Genomic DNA, 19,734 nt, shown 5'->3' on the forward strand with positions numbered 1-19,734 from the left:
TGAGATCGCTGGTGAGAATAGTGTGGGCATGAAGGCCTCACGGGTAAGAGGTGGGGGAGGGGGCCACATTGCCCCATTTGGTAGAAATGGGAAAGGCTGGCCCAGGCTCCTTCCCATCTGCTTGGAGTCCTCCCCACTGCCATGTCCACCCCAAAGGACGAGGACATCCACACCAGACACGAAATTAGGCAGTGGGTAGGACTTACTCCCAAGGTGGCAGGTGGTGCGGGAAGGGGCGGTGAGAGCGGGGCTTTGGGGCACATGTCAGAGACCTCCACGTTTGGCAGAGCAAGGACCAGCTCAGCTGCCCCCACGGGGCGCCAGCCCCTTCTTGCCGACATAACCATGATGGCCCATGACCCAAGGCACTGTTGGCTCTCTGGCTGCCAAAGCCGCTGGCTCCAGAGCCCTTGGCCAGAGCTAGAGAACAATAAATAGAGAAGTCGTGTGGGGTGGGGAGCCTGGCCCCTGGAATCCTGTATTCGCCCTCTGTAAACAGCTCAAACTGCTGTCCTGCAGCTTGAATGTGTCACCAACAGCTTCTGCATCCTCTGTCCTTGCTGGCGTGTCCCCAGTCTTCCGGGGTGGGGGGTGAGGGTGGGGAAATGGCAGGGTTTGGAAGGTTAGTGCCTCTGCCCTGGCAACTTGGAAGAGGACAGTGGGCGGGGGGGTGTCACTCAAACTTGTGAACCCCGGCTTCCTGCAGCAGGACCCCCTGGGCATGCCCTGCCATGGGTACACCAAAGCTCTCTGCAGCTGCTCTTCCTGGAAGCCTGCGTGTTGCCCTCACCTGGGATCCCACACCTGTCCCAGCCAGGCTCACACTTGCTCGGATACCTCCCACCAAAACACGCTCACTCGAACCAACACACGTGCTGGGCTCTCCCTAAACCTGGGTTTCTTGCCCCACGGCCACGTGGGCCCCACCCCAGCAATGACAGAGGATAGGCAGCCGGAGAGTGGGCCCAGCCCACCAGTCTGTCCAAATGGCGATGCCCTGAGTGTCAGAGGCTTATGTAGGGAGCTGAGAGACAGTGGGGAGGGTGGAGGGTTGGTGAGTGAGGAGGTGGCCAATGAGAAGTCAGGCAGGGCTAGTCCCAGACGCAGGATGAAAGGGAAAGTTTGTCTGGATACAGCCCTCCCATGTCTGTGCTCCAAGGACAGCTTGGGATGAGCAAAGTGGCAGGTAGATGTGGACACAAAGAATGGGATTTTTGTGCTCCTTGGAAGTCCGGTGGAAAACCAGATTGGGTAGCAGAGATGGAGGGCAGCGGGACCACCCTTTTGTGGTTTCTTCTTTGAACTCTTTCAGGCCGTGCGCTCCCAGGGAAGGCAACCTTCCTCCTCCAGCCTCCCACACCCCCAGCTTTCCCCACCAGCTCTTCTCTCTCCAGACCCCCCCACCCCCGCCCTACTCTCAGTGGCTTAGGACTGACATGGCCCTTTGGGACCCTCTCAGGAACTGACTCCTTGGTGATTCAAAAGGATCCCCTCCCATAGGCTGGACAAGGAGAGAGGTCAGGTGGCAACGGCAGGCCTTGGGATCTGTGACATTAAGTGGTCCAACAGGGAGCTCATGGGTAGAGATGGCATTCAAGGCTCTCAGGAACTCCCGGGCGGTGATGGATGAGGTCACTGTTCCACATCACGACAGTGCTCAGGTTGTCCGGGGGTCGGGGGTGGGGGAGTCGGAGAAGGGGGTGTTCCAGGGTCCCTGTGCTCAAGCTATGAGATAGGACCATGAAGGAGGGTGGTTCTTTCTTGGAACTTCTTCCTGTTACCAGATCCATCCACAGTTGATGGAAGGCCTGGGTGAGTTTTCCAAATCCCTAGATCACAATGGAGGCGGGACAGGGAAGGGCAGGAGAGCCGAGCCATGGACTGGGCCGTAGGATACAGGCACAGTGGCTTCTGTCTTTGCAGCGTGCTCCCAATCTTTTCTACATCCTCTTCTGGAATATGTCAGAAGGAAGTTCGCCCCAGCTCAGGAGCTCAGCGGGATGAGCTGAGGGGTGGAGGCCAGGATTTCCTCACCTTGGCTCTCACAGACCCCAGCACGTTAGTCCCCGCTGCATATGGAATCTGGACAAGGTACACAAGGCCCTCAGGTGTCGGTCTGGAAGAATCCTGTGCCAATATGTGGGTGCTGGTGGTGGGGGGAGGGAAGCAGGGCCCCCTCCTCCTGTGGTTACCTGGCCAGGGGCCTAGGGCCAGCCAGGGACTCCCCAAGTCATCCTCAGAGAATGACTCCTGGGCTGCAGAGAAAATAGGAAGGGGAGTTGGGAGGAGCCCCCTTAAGGCAAGTGTGAGTGACCCCTGGTCCAGTCACACACATATCCCCCACCCCAGGGCCCAGCCCAGGGCTCTGCCCCAAGCACCACACGGTTTCAGCATCACACAGCCTCCACCCAGCTCCTCTGGTCCTGGTCCCTGTGGTCCGGCTGCCTGCTGTGGCCAGTCCTGCAGGTCAATGATTTAGCCGGTTTACCGCCCGCTCCCGGGTGACCTCCAGGGCCTGGCTCCCTGATCGTTTGCGGCTGCGCTTGAGCTTGCTCAAGTCCTTGTCGAAGACTTCCCCGGAGCGCAAGGCAGACACCAGGTCGTCGAACTCGCCGCCCTCCTCCAGCGTGGTGCCTGCCAGGACCTTCCGCTGACGCTGCCACCGCTCCCGCTCCCTCTGCTCCTTCAGCTGGGGTGGGGGGGGGGGTGGAGGAGAGTGGGTGGGGAGCAGTCTCAGGCCAATCCTTCTCCAAATGGCAGCCCACCCACTGGGGCTCTGCTCCGGGTTGTGCATTAGGGTTGCCGCTGTTCATCAAAACTCAACTCTGCCACCAGGTCCATTCTGACTCATGGCGACCCCAGAGGACAGGGTAGACCTGTCCCTGTGGGTTTCCAAGGCTGTCCCTCTTTACGGGAGTAGAAAGCCTCGTCTTTCTCCCTTGGAGCTGCTGCTGGTCTTGAACTGCTGACTTGGCGGTCATAACCTATTCAGCCACCAGGGCTGCTGTGCTATTTATCAGCTGAGCCCATGTTCTGCCTCCCATGTTGCCCCTGGCCTCTCAACTCACTCCTGTCTTAAGCTGGGCTCAGACCCTCTCTCTCAACCCAGAAGGGTTTCTCTCTCCAGAGGCTCCAAATCAGAGCCTGTCCTCGTGCAGGTCCCCTTTCCCCCGGGGTCAGCCTCTCTGCCCTCAGCCCCGTCCAGCCCCCTCACCATGGCCTCCATGCGTGCCCGCCGCTCCTCCTCCTCCTTCCGCTTCCTCATGGTCTCCAAGTCCTGACGGGCCTCGGAGAAGGCCTGCAGGAAGGTGTCGAAGATGCCGAAGAATTCATCCGGCTGCATCCTGCTCTCCTGCTCCCCAAAGTGCATCAGAGCCTTGGCGAACTGGAGAGGGGGGAGAGAAATGGGTGGGTCCCCCACGGTGAGGACTCAGACATATGGCTAGCTGGGCTCCAGCCAGCCCAGAGCTCAGTCCCAGGCTAGAGAGCTTTGGCATGTGGGGAGTGGGGGCGAGGGGGGAGGAGCAAGGATGGAGGGGTGGAGACAGGCCCCTTATCATGCAAGGAAAGCAATTGGAGTAAAAGAATTGCTTGAGGTGGCATTGGAAGGTGAGGGGCAGAAGCCTGCCTGGGGCCCTGGGCTGCCTGGCATTCAGCCTACAGTCACTGTTTGGGTGTAGGTATGGGATGCCCTGCATCTGGTTCAGTGTAGGGAACAAGGGAGGAGGCTGTGGATTCTGGGAAGCCCTTGCTAAAGTCAAGAACTTCCCACTCGGAACTCAAAAGGACCTCAGAGGTCACCTGATGATTAGACTGGTTTTTTAACACCTGCCTCTGTTTTCTCCTCTGTCGAACGGGGATACTGATGAAACCTACTTCACGGGCATTAAGAAAGGGAACCGATAAAAAGTACCAGCTCTGGTAGCCTAGTGCTTCCACTGTGGGCTGCTCACCGCAAGGTCAGAAGTTTGAAACTGCCGGCTGCTTCTCGGGAGAAAGGTGAGACTATCTACTCTCATAAAGAGTGACAGTCCCGGCTATCAAAAGAGATAGTGTCTGGGGTCCTAAAGGCTTGAAGGTGAACAAGCAGCCATCTAGCTCAGAAGCAAAAAAGCCCACATGGAAGAAGCACACCAACCAGTGCGATCACGAGGTGCCCAAGGGACCAGGTATAAGGCATCATGCAAAAAAAATGAATATATGTGTATATATATACCATATTGAATGAAGGGGGAAGTGCAGAGTGGAGACCCAAGGCCCAAGTGTCGGCCACTGGAGATCCCCTCATAGAGGGGTTTAGGAGAGGAGATGGGTTAGTCAGGGTGCGAGGTAGTACGGATGAAGAACAAAGCTTTCCCCCAGATCCTGGATGCTTCTCCCCCCAACTACCATGATCTGAATTCTACCTTGCAGGGCTGGATGGGGCAGAGGTTGTACACTGGTACATATGAGGGCTAGAGGCACAGGGAATCCAGGGTGGATGATACCTTCAGGACCAAGGGTGTGAGGGGCAATGCTGGGCGAGTGGAGGGTGAGTGGGTTGGAAAGGGGGAACTGATTACAAGGATCCACATGTGACCTCCTCCCTGGGAGAGGGACGGCAGAGAAGGGGGGGAAGGGAGACACCGGATAGGGCAAGATATGACAAAATAATGATGTATAAATTACCAAGGGCACATGAGGGAGGGGGGAGCAGGGAGGGAGGGGAAAAAAAAAGAGGACCTGATGCAAAGGGCTTAAGTGGAGAGCAAATGCTTTGAGAATGATTGGGGCAGGGAATGTATGGATGTGCTTAATACAATTGATGTATGTATATGTATGGATTGTGATAAGAGTTGTATGAGCCCCTAATAAAACGTTAAAAAATTAAAAAAATAATAATTAAAAAAAAAAAGAGTGACAGTCTCGGAAACTCCCAGGAGCCATTCTACCCTGTCCCACAGGGTCGCTATGAGTCGGCATCCACTCAGTGGCTGTCAGTTGGGTGTTAGCTTTTTTCTAATGAGATGTAGCAGTCTGTCCTGACCTTTCCTGAGCGCTCCTCTCCCTAGTTCAGAAGTTCCTCGGTGGCGTCTCTAGCTGAAAGATGGACAGTAGGGACCCAAGAGTTACGTCAGAAGACAGGCCCGTCCATCTTCTCCCTAAAGGTCACAGGCCTGATCACCCCAGCCAGCTCTACTCTGGCCAAAGGGGAGAACCATGAGCTGGAATTGACTTAATGGCAACCAGCGACCACAGTCTCTCGTTCAGCCCACTCAACAGTCGCGAAGAGACCCACACTTGGCATTGCATGTGACCCACGTGTGAGGGGTGGAAACAGTATCTGAGTCCAAAGCTGAGTTCTCTCTTGAGCTGGGTTTTTAATGCATCTCCATGGGCAGGCAACCTAACCTCGCTGAATCCCAGTTTACATGTCTGTCAGCTGGGATCGTAATGACCTTCCAATGAGCCTACAGCAAGGTATTGAAATAAATCCTGTGTTACCACCTTAATATGTGAAGTCCTGGTGACATAACGGTTACGCATCGGCCTGCTAACTGCAAGGTCAGCGGTTTGAAGCCACCAGCCACTCCTGGGGAGAGCCAGAAATCCAACATCAATGCCATTGAATTGATGCTGACCTTGTGGATCGCAGCCCAACTCATAACCACCATGCTAGGGGTTCCTCCCAGGGGAAAGGGCTGGTCCAGTGAGGTTGCTATGCATCAGCATCAGCTGGATGACAGTGAGTTGTGAGACTGCTTAGTGTGGTCCCTGTGATGGTGAATTTTATCATAGGGATGAAGGAATTGGGTAGCTCCTGAAAGCCCCGTGGCTCTCTCTTTGTCAGCCAAAAGGAGAAATGGGTGAAGGAGCTATGCAGAGGTCAGACTGAGATGAAGGGGCTTGGAGGTCAGGGTTAGGCTGGGGTCAGGTTGTGGGTTGGGGACTCCCTTACCTTGTCTCTGGCCTCCGTGAGCTGATCCTCCAGCTCCGAGAAGCTGAAGCTGGAGACAGTGATGAAGTCGCTCATGACTGGAACAAATTTGTCGTTGGGTTCCCGCCCCTGGCGTTTCTGATACTCCAGCTCCTGAAGAGGAGGCACCGAGGGGCCGGTTAGTCTGGTGTCTGGTGAGAGTCAGGAAGGCAGGGGTCACTGGTCCCCAACCTTCTTGCCACTCACCAGGCACTGAGCTACTTTGGAAAGGGTGCACATGCCTAGCCTCTAGCCTCCACCTTCTGAGGGCAGCCCTGGCTGTGGGAGAGCAGCCAGTCAACCCTGGCGCTACCTCTCTCTCCATCCCTACCACTGCTTCTTTAAGAGCCTCTCAATCCAGAGTGTGGGCTGGACCCAGCAACACCAGCATTCCCTGGGAGCCTGTCAGAAATGCAGAGTCTCAGGTCCCACCCCAGACCCCATGAGCACCTGCCTTTCCCCAAAGTCTCTGGGAGCTTCCCGTGGACAACAGAGGCTAAAGCAAGAGTCCCATCGCTCCTAGCTGACACTGCTGCTACTGCTACCGCTGTGGAGATGCCGGTAGACAGCCCTTCCTTCGCTGTCAATTTGCCCATCACCACTCCCCTGCCCCAGCCACAGTGAGTGGTAACAACCTTCTCACGCTTCACCTTACTCCCTAAGTCCAAGCTCCTCTTAGTGCACCCCCACCCACCGGGGAAATGGGGAAGCTCTGTAGCTCCTTGGACCAAGGGAGGGGGTAAGGTGTGGGTAACCAAGGCTGGAAACATCCCCGTTGTTAGCCATGGTGTCCGGGGGGAAGCCATTGGTACAGGGATGGTGCAGAACAGAGACCCTGGGTCTCCAGCCCAGAGCTCCGCCCCCGGGGGCCCCCTGGTTGAAGGTGGAAGAGCTTCTGGTAACTGCCGTCCTGTGACACGCTGTGAGCTCTGCGCCCCTGGCCAGCTTTGGGCGGGTATGGGTGTCCCCCTCGTACACACACATGACTCAAACTGCAGCATGGGCCAGACTCGCGGCTCCCTCCTCCCCACTGGGGAATAGATACCGTGATTAGTGACAGGCACATAGTCTCAGCCAGATGGTCCCACTCGGGGAGCTTCGTGGAAGCGCCAGATAATCTGAGCAGCCTTTCCAGTGTGCTATGGGCTCCTCATACCCACTGTCAGTCTCTATCATGCCAGCAGGGGTTCTGAGTCCCCACTGTGAACCAGAAGGGAGCTCTGCTGCTGCCTGGCCCAGTGACAGCCATCCGCCTCTGATAGCATACCCCTCGAACCCACACCCGACAGGCAGGGATGGGGTACTCACCACCTCAACTGCCCTGAGGCCCCTCTTGAGGTTGCCCACCTCCTTCTCCAGCTCGGCCAGGCTGCGGGGAGACATGGGGAGGCGGTGGAGGGTTAGGGGCTTCGACTTGAGCTGGAGGTGACTCCAGAGAGGGCAGTGCCAAGCCGCAATGGCCTGGGAGTTAGTGGGCCCATGTTGGCCCTGCTCTGGTTACTGACCAATGTGCCCTGTGCGTCTAGAAAATCACATGGGTGAGACTCGCGTGTTCTACACGTTCTTCCAGCTCAGAAAGTTTCCCACGCATGACCTCTGCCTGTCTGTCTTCTCCTCCGTCCCTCCATCTGTCCCTTCCTCCCTTCCTTTCATTTATTTCTTTACCTCTACGCCCGTATGGAGGTAGTGTCAGGAGCCCCTGTCCCATGGAGTCACTATGGGTCAGGACTGACAGGATGGCAGGGAGGTTGGTTTCGGTGTTTCCTCACCAGGCAATGATAATAAACTCATCACTTCTTGTGTGCACCTGCATTTGTTGACGCATGCTAGCCATTTACCCAGAGGAGGCTTTCTACTCCCATGAAGACTTGGGGTTCAGACAGTTGTGCCCTGCCCTGTAGGACGACTCCTATAGCCAGCAGGAGTCAGAATGGACTTGGTGGCAGTGAGTTGGGTTTGGGTTTGGGGCTTATTAACCAAGAAGCGCCGGTGACTTCAATTGCTAACTGGAGGGTTAGTCATTGGAAACCACTAGTCAGTCACTCTTTGGGAGCAAAGACTTAGCAAATAGCTCCCCCAAGGATGCCAGCTTTGGAAACCCTTTGGAGCAAGTCTACTCTGTCACACGGGTCACCGAGAATCAGAATCGACTTGCTGGCACACACCGCTATGTCCCTGTCCCTTTGGAAGGTGACATCCCCCAACCCGTATGTTCAGGTCCGATTTCTAACCGACAGCAGATGATGTTGGTGCCCCCGCCATCTCTCCATGGACTGCTCCGCGGTAGCACCTGGCCCTCACAGCCATCTGTGTGGACCCCTTTTCCGGGTATCCCAGTCTACACTTCCCGTACTCACAGCCTGAGAATTTTGTGTTCCCCTGAACTCACTTCCTGCCGTCGAGTCAATGTTGGCTCATAGTGACCCCTGTGGGTTTCTGAAAGTCTAACTGCTGATGGCAGTAGAAAGTCCAGTCTTGCTCCCGAGGAGCTGCTGGGGGTTTCAAACTGCCGACCATGAGGATCGCAGCCCAACGCATAACCACTACACCACCAGGGCTCCTACCATGTGTTCCCCCTGGTACTCCAACCCACGACTGACAGGAGATGGTGCATCATTGCTCCAGCTCCCCGGCTCTGGGACGGATCCCTGGACTGAGTGCTGTTCCATCACACAGCATTTCTCCGGAGGATTCGGCTCTACCTGCCTGCAGTGGGAACTGGTTACTGACACTCCTGAGATTGCCACTTCGCCTTCATTCCACTGCTGGTGCTTCTTGGGATTGTCTCAGAAACATGTCTCAGGCCTATCACTGGGTCCGCAGATGGTTCTCCCAGAGCACACCCTGGGGAATTGCCCAGAGAAGGCCCGGAAGGAGAAAGGCAGATGGGACTATGTGTGGTTACAGGGAGAAGGGGTCTTGGAGAGAGGCCTCACTTGACTTTGGCGGCTTCTGGAAGATGCTGCAGCTCCGAGGGCATGTTCAGGATGTCAGGAAAATGCTTCTCCAGGATCATGATCAGGTAGTGGAGCAGAGAGATGTTTCTGTGGATGGAAATCAGGTCAGCGGTAAGAGACTGAGGAAGCCGGGAATGAGGTCAGAAGGAAACTGGCATTGGGCATTAGTTAGGAGAGTGTTGGTTCAGGAAATATGGGACAGGTGAAGGGGAGATGGAGGGGGGAGTTAGGGGGGAATGGAAGTGAAGGAAACAAGAGGACCCCCACCTGTCGATGCTGGACTTGGTATCAGCGATCTTGTTGAGACTGGCCACCCGGAAGCCATAGGCACCCCCACGCTGCCCTTTGTTCATGAAGTTTCCAATGGCCAAGATGACTTCTAGCATCTGCTTCAGACGCTTGCTGTGAGTCAACTCCCTGCAGGCCAGAAGGATGGCTGCAGGGTGAAGGGACAGGTCAGAGGCCTACACAGATGGGGTAGGGCAGCAGCTACCCTGTGCCCCAGGACGATGCCGCCACAAAGGTCAGACAGTGGACTTACAAGTATCCTCAACTCTCTGAGGGTGAGCGATTCCATTCACTCAGCAGCAGACCTACTGCTCCACCTGCCCACACCCACCAGTATCCAAGGAAACCGACTGATTTACCAAACGTCAACGGGACAAAGAACCCACTCTGAATATGCCGGGTCTTCTACGAATGTATCTGAGGACATTTTTTTCTTGCATATGTTTAAAGAGCATCAATATATTTCTCTGTGTATATATTCACACATACAATGCTTTTACTTTTATAAATCTACCAATTCAAGTTTATATGGTGGAATTTCACACAGTATGGTACTGCTTATGCCTGTTGTGGAATACCGTATTTTGTGGATCTTGGGAGAAACATAATTCCCATCAATTCACCTGCTCCTCACCTATTGACTTTCACATTATCCAACATTTTACATTAATGACAATCATAAAAATTTCTCTCTCAATATTTTACCCAGACACGAGACAAGAGTAATACTGGCTGTGCAGATTAAGGTTGTGTATCCACTTGACTGAGCCATGGAACGCTGTCCTCTGGCCGTTATGGTATAATCTGGCAGTTGTGTAATGGTGATGTCGGGATCCTTCACTTTGTGATCTGATGTCATCATCCTCCATTTTCACATGATCCCAGGTTTCACATAATGACTGGTCAATACGTGAGGGGTGGGTTTAATGAGAACATGTCATACATTCGAATAGGCATTCTCATTTCGTATCTGCACCAGGGGGGATGGAGTGGATGCCGACTTATGATGTCCCCATGTGTGTGTTGCAGTAGAACTGCGCTCCACGGGGTCTTCTGTGGCTGATTTCTTTGGAAATAGATCATCTGACCTTTCTTCTGCGGTGCCTGTGGACTTGGACCTTTCAGTTGGCAGCTGAGCTGTCAGCTCTTGTCTCACAGACAGACTCCTTCTATAAAGGGAAGATGTGCTTTACAATGGATGGTGACCTTGCTTTTATATAACAGGTTTCTGGACAACCTGTTGAAAATCAGCTTCTACTTTTTTGCAGTCTTTAAGCATTTTCACAATTTCCTGCATTGCTTTAAATAATACATTTGCTGCAAATAAAAATTAGGAGATCTAACAATACCCTAAACTTCAGTATTTCATACTGACATGAATGTTCTGGCTGCTCTCCCCTATGATGTATTGATGGGGGATGTTGAAGAATGGGGGCATGAGACCTACAATGAAATGTTGGCTGCTAATAGTCAGAAGCAAGAATGGCAAGACTTCGTCTCACATATTTTGGACATGTTGTGAGGGGAGACCAGTCCCTGTTAGAGGACATTATGCTTGGTCGAGGGACAGCAAAAAAAAAAAAGAGGAAGATGGAGTGACACAGAGACTTCAACAAAAGGCTCAAACATAACAATTGTGAGGCCAGCGCAGGACCAGGCAGCGTTTTGTTGTGTTGTGCATGGGTTGGAACCCACACAATGACAATGAACCACAACACAGGTTATCTATAATGTGCTTCCTATGTCGAGTGTGGGGATAAGAAAATTAAGCCATCCTATGATCTTTGATCCTTTCAAGCCAACTAGTCCTTAACATGCTGGTATCTCTCTCTCTCTCTCTCTCTCTCTCTCTCTCTCTCTCTCTCTCTCTCTCTCTCTCTCTCACACACACACACACACACACACACACACACACACACACACAAAGACAAGCCACTGAAAGGTTGTAGAAATGTTCAAAGGCAATTAAAAATAAATTACTGTTAAAAACACAACTGTCCAAACAGATGATAAGTAAGGTGTGTCAATATTTCCTGAAGTTGACTACACACACACTCTATGGTCTAACCAAGCCACTGAGCATCGCCCAAGAGAAGCATCGCCCAAGAGAGACACATACAGTTGTGCACCAAAAGCCATGAGCCCAAACAGTCATGTGAATGTTTCTCTTGAAGGAGATATGGGTTGATCTCAGGACTTTTAGGGAAGGTTATGAATAGATTGTAAAGCATGGTATATCCTCCCCCCCCCACCCCCCACTGAAATCAAACATAGCCCTGAAAATGAAGAAATCACTGCCACTTCTCACTGGCTCTGGTGGCCCAGTGGTTAAGCACTCAGTTGCTAGTCAACAATAGCAGCTCAATGGAAGCAGAATAGTTCACCACGTTGCTGCTAACCAGTAGGGCATGGTTACAACACACTAGCCCTCCATTAGGCAAAAGGCCAGAACTCTGCTCCCATAAAAATTCCCACTTGGAAAACCACATGGAGCAGGTGCTGTCGTGGGTTATACATTGGGTTGCTAATTGCAAGGTCAGCAGTTTGAGACCACCAGCCAGTCCAAGAGAGATATATGAAGCTGTCTATTCCTGTAAAGAGTTACAGTCTTGGAAACCCACAGGGGCAGTTCTGCTCTGCCCTACAGGGACACTGAGTGGGTGTCGACTCCATGGCTATGAGACAGAATTGCTATGATTCAGGGTCAGTTCCATGGCACATAGCAGTAACACACGTGAGAGGAGGCTCACGTGTTGCAATGATGCAGAATGGGTTTCTGCAGAGCTTTCTGACTAAGAACTAGGAAGAAAGGCCTACTGCTCTACCCACCGAATCAGCTAAAGGAAGCCCTATGGGATGGATCAGAATGGTCCAATCTGCAAGTGGTCGGGGGGAGGGGGAGGATACCACGGAGTCACGTGTGGAGCTGCTATGCGTGGAAGATCCAACTAACCAACAAGCGGTATCAATCGGAAGAGCTCCCAACCAAAACGGAGTCAGAGAAGCCAGCACGAAATGCTCCATGCTGTACTGTTCCAATCACATGCAGTCCAAACGCAGACAACACCAACCCGGCAGTGAAGAGGGGACATGGAGAAGGTGGCGGAGAGGGGCGCGAGGAAGGGCAACCTGAGAGGCTGGAGATGTCCCATTTTTGAGCCCTGGTATGGATGCCACAGGGGGGTGCCCTTTGTGGTGACTCTTCAGGTACGCTCTCCTGATGTGCGCACTGCTCTCTGTGGAGGGCCACATTTCACTGAGAAGCGCATTTTCAAACCCTCCTTACAAAAGTGTTCAGCAATTTCTATCAGTTGGCATCGTTTCTCGGAGATTGATAAGCTGTTTGAGAACATTGAGAAAAAATTCTTGAAAAGTCTACAATATTGGCAAAACAGAGCACGGTAAATGTTCCAGAAAATCCGTGTAAAATGGGGAATGCCCTGCATGACATGCTGCTGTTCTGCTTAAATTCATAAAATAATACATTCAAGAATAGACCCATCAAATGTATTTACATGTGCAGTCATATTCATTTGGAATCTAGGCGGTGACTACATTCATCATGTGGAGCAGATTTGGTACACTCAGTGATGAGCATATTCACAAGAAAACAGATTCCAGAAGGATATGTTCATGAAGACATTCAGAGGAATCGGAAAACCTGGTGAATTGGCTTTGGTCTTCTGACCCCGAGGCCTCATTGGGCATTAATTGTCCATCAGTCATCTGGGACACACCACATGTTAGTTCCTCCAGGAACATTTCCAGAAATAACTGGAAGGAGGACTACGAGTCCCAACCCTTGCACAACTCTGCCTTTCCCCCATTTTAATTCACAATGATCTATTTATTCTCCAGGCAACAGCCCTAGAAAAACTAAGAGTAGGCCTAGCCCAGCAGGCCAATGGGCTATGGTCACCCCTACCCCAGCAGGGTCTCTGGGTCAGTGAACCAAATGCCAACTCACCAAATTCAACCAAACCAATTTCTTATCAATATACTCATGAATATATTTTTCTTGAACTGAGTCTTGTGATGAATATGTTCATGACTGAATACATTGCGTGGACCAATGTTTCTCAAAGTAGGCGATAGTGCTCCCTGGATCCAGGGGGCCCTGCAAAAGCAGACACCTACATTGTATCCTGATGTACGAGCTATAGAACAAAATATTCTCATTGCCAGGCGGGTGCTGAGTAACCATTTTTCTGAGAAGGGGTAACAGCCCAAATAAGTCTGGGAACCTCTGAAATGGGCTAATGGCCCAGTCAGGCACACTCACCTGCCTGTAGAGAATAAATGTCTCTACGGTCTCTCGTCGCCAGCCCACCGTTCAGAGGGCAGACACCATTCAAGGGAGCAACCACTGCTAGGGCAGAGCACTGCTTGTCTGAGTTCTTTGCTGTGCCAACGCCTCCTGCACTGCCGAACTTGATGTGAAAGGGAGACTCACGGTTAACTCCCAGCTAACTCTGATCACAGCTGACTCCGATCACAGCTAACTCTGATCCCAGCTGACTCCGATCCCAGCTGACTCCGATCACAGCTAACTCTGATCCCAGCTAACTCCGATCCCAGCTAACTCGGGGGTAGTTCGGGAGTGAGCTCCTGAGAACAGCACGTTGGATGAGATGAAAGCTACCTGGTGGCTCTGCTACTCTGGTTCCAGAGCTCCAAAAGGCAAATGCTTACATCTGCTGGACAGATTCACAACACAAAGAGGAGAGCATGCATGTCCTGGGCTGAACCCCTTCTCTGTGCCACATCCATCCCCCAAGGGCAGGGTGGCAGGAGCAAAGAAAGCTGTGACAAAGACAAGGATTCCCTCCTTCTCCAGGGCGGGACGATGCCTGGCAGATCTGAGGGCTGCTGAACCAGTTCATTACGAAGTGACAGGTGGTGACCCCGCGTGTCACAGGACAGCTGTGCTCCCCAGGGTTTTCAGTGGCTGATGGTGGCAAGTCCACCACCAGGCTTTTCTCCCAAGGTGCCTTTGGGTGGACTCTAACAGCCCCCCTGGGGTCAGGAATCAAACACAATCACTGATGGCATCACTCCTGTAGACACCAAGAGCAGCTGCTAAGTCACTGCTGAACTCTTTCACTCTCCCCAGCCAAACAGGAGTGTGAGTGAGTGAGTGAGTGAGTGAGTGAGTGAGTGAGTGAGTGAGTGTGTGTGTGTGATGAGGGGCAGCAGGGTCCAGATTACTGAAAGTGTCTGGTCCTAGCCCTTTCAGACCCCCCTCTGTTCCCAGAGTCCTCCCAAACAATAGCTTTTCAGATACCAAGAAAGGGCCACTCTCTGGACTGGCCACCCCTAGGAGTGTTGAGAGGCCCTGGTGTCCAGCAGAGGGGGCCTGTGCTCTGCTCTGCCCCAGACTGGCACCCTCCCACTCCAGGACGCAAGCTCTCTTGTTCCTCTCTGCTGACCAGGTCGTCACCACTCAGTGGGTCTCCCAGCCTCTCCTGCATTCCCCCTCAAGGGCTCTGCAGGTCTGCCCACTGTCTTGAGGGCCAGACCTTGCCCCACCTCCGCCTCTGCCATCCCCACAGAGGGCCCTGATGCAATGCGGGACTGGAGAGAAGATTAGGTTTTGAGGATGGCATGTTTGGTGCACCTGGAGGGCCTCTCAAAGCTCCAACCTTTTGGTTAGGGCCAAGCACAATAACTCTGCATCACTCAGAGGCTCCTGGTGCACGCATCCCCCAGGAGCTAGGCCTTGGCAGCTAGCATACCCCCCTTTTAGAGACGAGAGAACTGAGGCAAACAGGTTCTAACAGCCCCCGCCCAGAGTGTTGGAGTGAGGATCAAATGAAGCCATCCCAGGGAGGGGGTTACACAGTGCTCATTAAATTACAAAGGTCTCATCTGGAGAAGGCCTGTCTTGGGAGGAGATCCTCCAACTTCCCCTACTCGGAAGCTTCCAGGCAACCCTCAGTCTAATTCCTTGCTGCCTGAAGCGCTCACATTTCAAATCATCTGCCCCATGTGCTGTGAACTCCACGAGGATGAGCTAACTACTCAGTCCCTGCCATGTGGGTGCTGTAAAGCCTGGTGAATTGTGTCCTACCCAGTCACTCTTGGAGAAGCCCGGTCTCTCCCCTGCTGGGGTGAACCTCCCACCTGGGCGAGTTCACCTGCTGAGGTGTGGGAAAGCTGTTGGAGCGGATAGAAACAAGTGCTTCCGGTTACAGTAACCATGGTTTCCGACTTTGTTCTGGACTTTGGTTTCTCTCCGGAGCAGAGGATAAGGAAAGTGCAGTACTGGCTCCCCTCCCACCCCCACCCCACCCCTGACTTTCTCTGCTGCCTCCTCCAGGTGCTCAGCCCTACCTTCCACTTTGGGCTTGGCCTCGGCCAGTCGCTCCTGGAACTTCTTCTTGAAGAAGAGAGCCTGCAGGCGCTGCTGGTAGTGGTCGATCCTGCGGGCGTGGTGAGACTCAAGGTGAGGTGGCCCGCCCCTGCCCCAGCTCCAGAGGCTGCCTCCCATTGAACCTGCCCGGCCCCCTCCCACCCTCTCCTGGGCAGAGCCTCCTTGGTCGCCTGCCCACCTGCTCATGTCGTAGAGGAAGCGGTCGGCCCTGGCCATCCGCTCAATCTCATGCTTGTGCTCTTCCAGGAGATCAATGTCACTCTTCTCCGGGATGAACTTCAGGAGCTGCGAAGAGCAGGTGAAGGTCAGACAGGAAGCGGGTGAGAAGATGAGACACAGGTAGAGCGCAACAGAGGAGATGCCCAAACGCTGGCCCTCCTCATGACGGGGCGGGAGAGGCTTTAAAGAGCCTGCTTTCTTTTAGCTCTTAAACAATCCATGTATCAATTGTATCAAGCATGTTTGTACATATGTTGCCATCGTTATTTTCTAAACATTTACTTTCTATTGAGCCCGTAGTATCAGCTCCTCTACCCGCTGCCATCCTCACGACCCCCTCGATAAATTATAAATTATTATTATTTTCTTACCTCACACCAACCAAGGTCTCCCTTCCCCTACAGTTTCTTTGTTCATCCCCCCCGAGGGGGGGCGGGAGGTTATGGGTCCATGGTCGCAATCGGTTCCCCCTTCCTCCCCTCCTCTTCCCACCTTCCTCCTCCCTAGTATTGCTACGCCCATTCTTGTTCCTGGATTCCATGTGTCCTGAGGTCTTATCGCTTCTCTGTACCGGTGTACATGCTCTGGTCTAGCCTTCAGTGAAAGGCAGGACTGGGGTCAGGACAGTGGGGGTGAAGAAGTCTCGAGGAACCAGAGGAATATTGTGTGTTTCATTGGTGCTATACTGCACCCTGGTTGACTCATCCCTTCTCTCTGTGAGGGGATGTCCATAGTCTACAGATGGGTTTTGAGTCTCTGCTCTGACCCCCCTCATGCTCAAAACTATGGTTTTATTGGTTTGTTTGTTTGGGGTCTTCTGATGCCTGTTACCCGATTCCACCGATACCTCATGATCACACAGGCTGGTGTGCTTCCATGTGGGCTGTTGACTCTACTAGATGATTGCCTGTTTGCCTTCAAGCCTTTAAGACCCCAGAAACTATATCTTTTGATAGCTGGGCATCATTGCTTTCTTCACCACATTTGCTTATGCGCCCATTTGTCTTCAGCGATTATGCTGGGAGGCATCACAGAATGCCAGTTTGTTAGAATAAAGTGTTCTTGCATTGAGGAGGGCATGAGCAGAGGCCTAAGGTCCATCCACTCTAAGTATATGTACATGGGCCAATACCTCTGTTTTTATGAACTAATGCATTTACATATGTACACACCTATGTTTATACCTCTATCCATAGCTTTGCTTCCTAGATCTTTCCTGTTTCCTTTCACCTTCCTCCTGCCCCACCATCACGCTCGCCCTACCTCTTAGTAATTCCTCTCAGCTAGATTGCTGTTGCCCCAATAAAATGATCTTTCAATTCAAGTAAAGAAAGAAACAGAATTTGGTGCAAGAAAACAAGCAAAAAAATTCAATAAAGAACCTGGTTTCCTCCATCTGATGAGGGCAATGACAGGGACGCTGGCTCTGACATGCTCTGCCTTCTTAGTTTGAGATACGACTTACATATACGGTGAATTGGATTCGTCGTAAGTATTCGACTCGATGACCTTCTTCTTTTTAAATTCATTTTACTGAGATATCAGCCAAACCCCGCTTCCAGTAAGCTGATTCTGACTCATCATGACCCTGTAGGACAGGGTAGAACTGGCCCCTGTGAGCTGCTGAGACTGTGACTCTTTATGGGAATAGAAAGCCTCGTCATTCTCCAGGACTGAGATCTAACTTGCATGAACACCCATTCTAGCTATACCGTCCAATGCATGCTTTATTCTTAGACACAAACTTGTACTCACTGAGCCACAATCCAACTTCAGAAACAGAAGAGTCCTATCTATCAGAAAGCCCCCTTTGCCACTACAGCGCGGCACCCTGCCTGCCCCAAGACAGCCTCTCAATGGAGTCCTATAATCTGAGATTATCTTGCCCTTGAACTTCCTATCAATGGACTCTTGTTTACGTTCTATTTTATGCCTGGCTTCTTACACAAAACATATAGCTGAGATTCATCCATATGGTGTTTTTTTTTTATTTGCTGAATAGTAGTCTACTGTAGAATATACTACAGCCTATTGCTTTATCTTCCCATAGGTGGGCAGTTGGGTTATTCTGAGTCTTGTGTTTGCTGGTTAGTGGCTCTTTGTAATGGTTTCTCTTGGGCAAATACCTCGGAGTAGTATTCCCGGGCCATTGAGTAGGTGTATGTTCAGTTTTATCAGGCACTGTCCAATTGTGTGCCTGAGGGATTGGGACCAAGAGAGAAACCCAGGTGATTCACACCCTTGCCAAGGCTCGGCATGGCCAGTCCTTCATTTCAGCCATTCTGGTGCTTGTGCGGTGCTATGTCGTTGTGGCTTGAGTGCCTTTCTGTGATGCTTATTCACATTCATCACCTTGTCATTTGCTTCTTGGCCCTTGGGAAATCCTCTTTTAGCTCATTTTAAAATTTGGATGGATGTTAATTTTCTCACCTATTTGAAGATACTCTGGATAGAAGGGCTCTGCTAGATATAGCAAGTACAGGCAGTCCCTGATGTACAGCGGGTCTCCTTTCTGGTGCCTCCACCGGAAGTCAGTACTTCTACACGAGTTGAAGACTTTTACTGTTCATATTTGCTTTTGCTTTCATGATTATTGCCTGTAACATCGGTCTCTTTACTCATCTCATCTTTATTTGTCTGTGGGATCTGGGAACATCTTGCAGTGAGCATGTGAGACTGATAGCATCATCACATCATGTGCTATCACTCTGTAGCTAGTACAGACAATCACCATCGACTTCTGACTTAAGGCCAGCAGGAATTTCAAATTTGCTTCCACAAATCCTGTTACATGAAAAGCTTGAGGTACACATAATGTTTCATAATACTACACAGGCACTTATTTGTGGCATATAAAACATGATTGTTATGTTCAAGATGTTTTAATGTGTCTGAAGTGTTTCTTTAATGTTTTTGTGCACAGAAAGGTTAACTACATACAGAGACAAAAGTTTGACTAACAGAAGTTAGACATGAACTGTAGCTAACTGTGTGACTTCATGTTCAAATTCAACTCTGAGACAGAGTTAGGAATGAGATTCATCCATAATCCAGGGACTGCTGCCTATACATATGATTACTAGTAAGAAGATGGACCAACAAAAAAAAGATTATATTTGTGGTTCATGGTAACTCAAACCACAGGGACTACCTGTGTTGCAATTTTTTCTTCCAGCAATTGGCTTGCCTTTTATTCTAGAGACTGTGTTCTTAAGGAGTGCTGGTGGTATAGTGGTTACTCATGGTACTGCTAACCACAAGGCCAATCGTTCAAAACCACCGGCTGCTCCTCAGAAGAAAGATGAGGCTTTCTACTCCTGTAAATAGTGACAGTCTCAGAAACCCACAGGGGCAGTTCTACCTGTCCTAGTGGGTTGCTATGAGTCACATCGAGTTGTTATAGTTTTGGGTGACATCGTGCATTAAGCATTGGGCTGCTAACTGCAAGGTAAGAGGTTCAAACCCACCAGCCATTCCTCAAGAGAAAGAGCAGGCTGTCTACTCCCGTCACAATGTATAGTCTCAGAAACCCTAGGGGACAATTCTACTCTGTCCTGTAGGGTCACTATGAGTCAGAATCAACTTGATGGCAGAGGTTTTGAGTCTTTTTAACTTTGCCTTTTGGGGAACAGAAGTAGTTCATTTTAATGAGATCCAATCTTCATGGTGTTTTTATTTGGTCTCTTCTAGGTTTCTCTCAAAGGACGCAAGTCAGGGTGGGAGAGATTTGGGAAAGATATGACTGCAGGCCATCCTCACTTTGCCTTGAAACTCATAATAGATAGACCCTCATGGCTCTCTCTAGGGGCCTCCAGGGCCCCTGAAAAAGATTTGATTGGCCTCCTTCCAGATTAAGTTGGCCTGAGGACATTTCCATTACCCTTCTCCCCAGCCCGATTTCTCACTGACCTAAGAATCTCAGCCTCTCTGTGTGCTGATGG

General features: G+C 51.5%; 1 protein-coding gene across 5 annotated transcripts in view; it reads right to left on the minus strand.

Annotated features, from left to right (window-relative positions):
• Window positions 1-448: 448 nt before the first annotated feature.
• The window catches only part of DAAM2 (dishevelled associated activator of morphogenesis 2), a 137,167-nt gene continuing 117,881 nt past the window's right edge, over window positions 449-19,734 (minus strand). For all 5 annotated transcript variants that reach the window (XM_075555157.1, XM_075555156.1, XM_075555154.1 and 2 more), the window contains exons 18-25: window positions 15,753-15,859; window positions 15,535-15,623; window positions 9,181-9,349; window positions 8,893-9,000; window positions 7,265-7,325; window positions 5,939-6,070; window positions 3,215-3,385; window positions 449-2,689 (exon numbers count right to left, since the gene is read on the minus strand). In XM_075555157.1, coding sequence (XP_075411272.1) covers window positions 2,468-2,689; window positions 3,215-3,385; window positions 5,939-6,070; window positions 7,265-7,325; window positions 8,893-9,000; window positions 9,181-9,349; window positions 15,535-15,623; window positions 15,753-15,859 — 1,059 coding nt within the window. In that variant the 3' untranslated portion in view covers window positions 449-2,467. The remainder of the gene's footprint in view (window positions 2,690-3,214; window positions 3,386-5,938; window positions 6,071-7,264; window positions 7,326-8,892; window positions 9,001-9,180; window positions 9,350-15,534; window positions 15,624-15,752; window positions 15,860-19,734) is intronic.

The sequence above is a fragment of the Tenrec ecaudatus genome, chromosome 7, assembly GCF_050624435.1.
Source record: "Tenrec ecaudatus isolate mTenEca1 chromosome 7, mTenEca1.hap1, whole genome shotgun sequence".
Classification (NCBI taxonomy): Eukaryota; Metazoa; Chordata; class Mammalia; order Afrosoricida; family Tenrecidae; genus Tenrec; species Tenrec ecaudatus.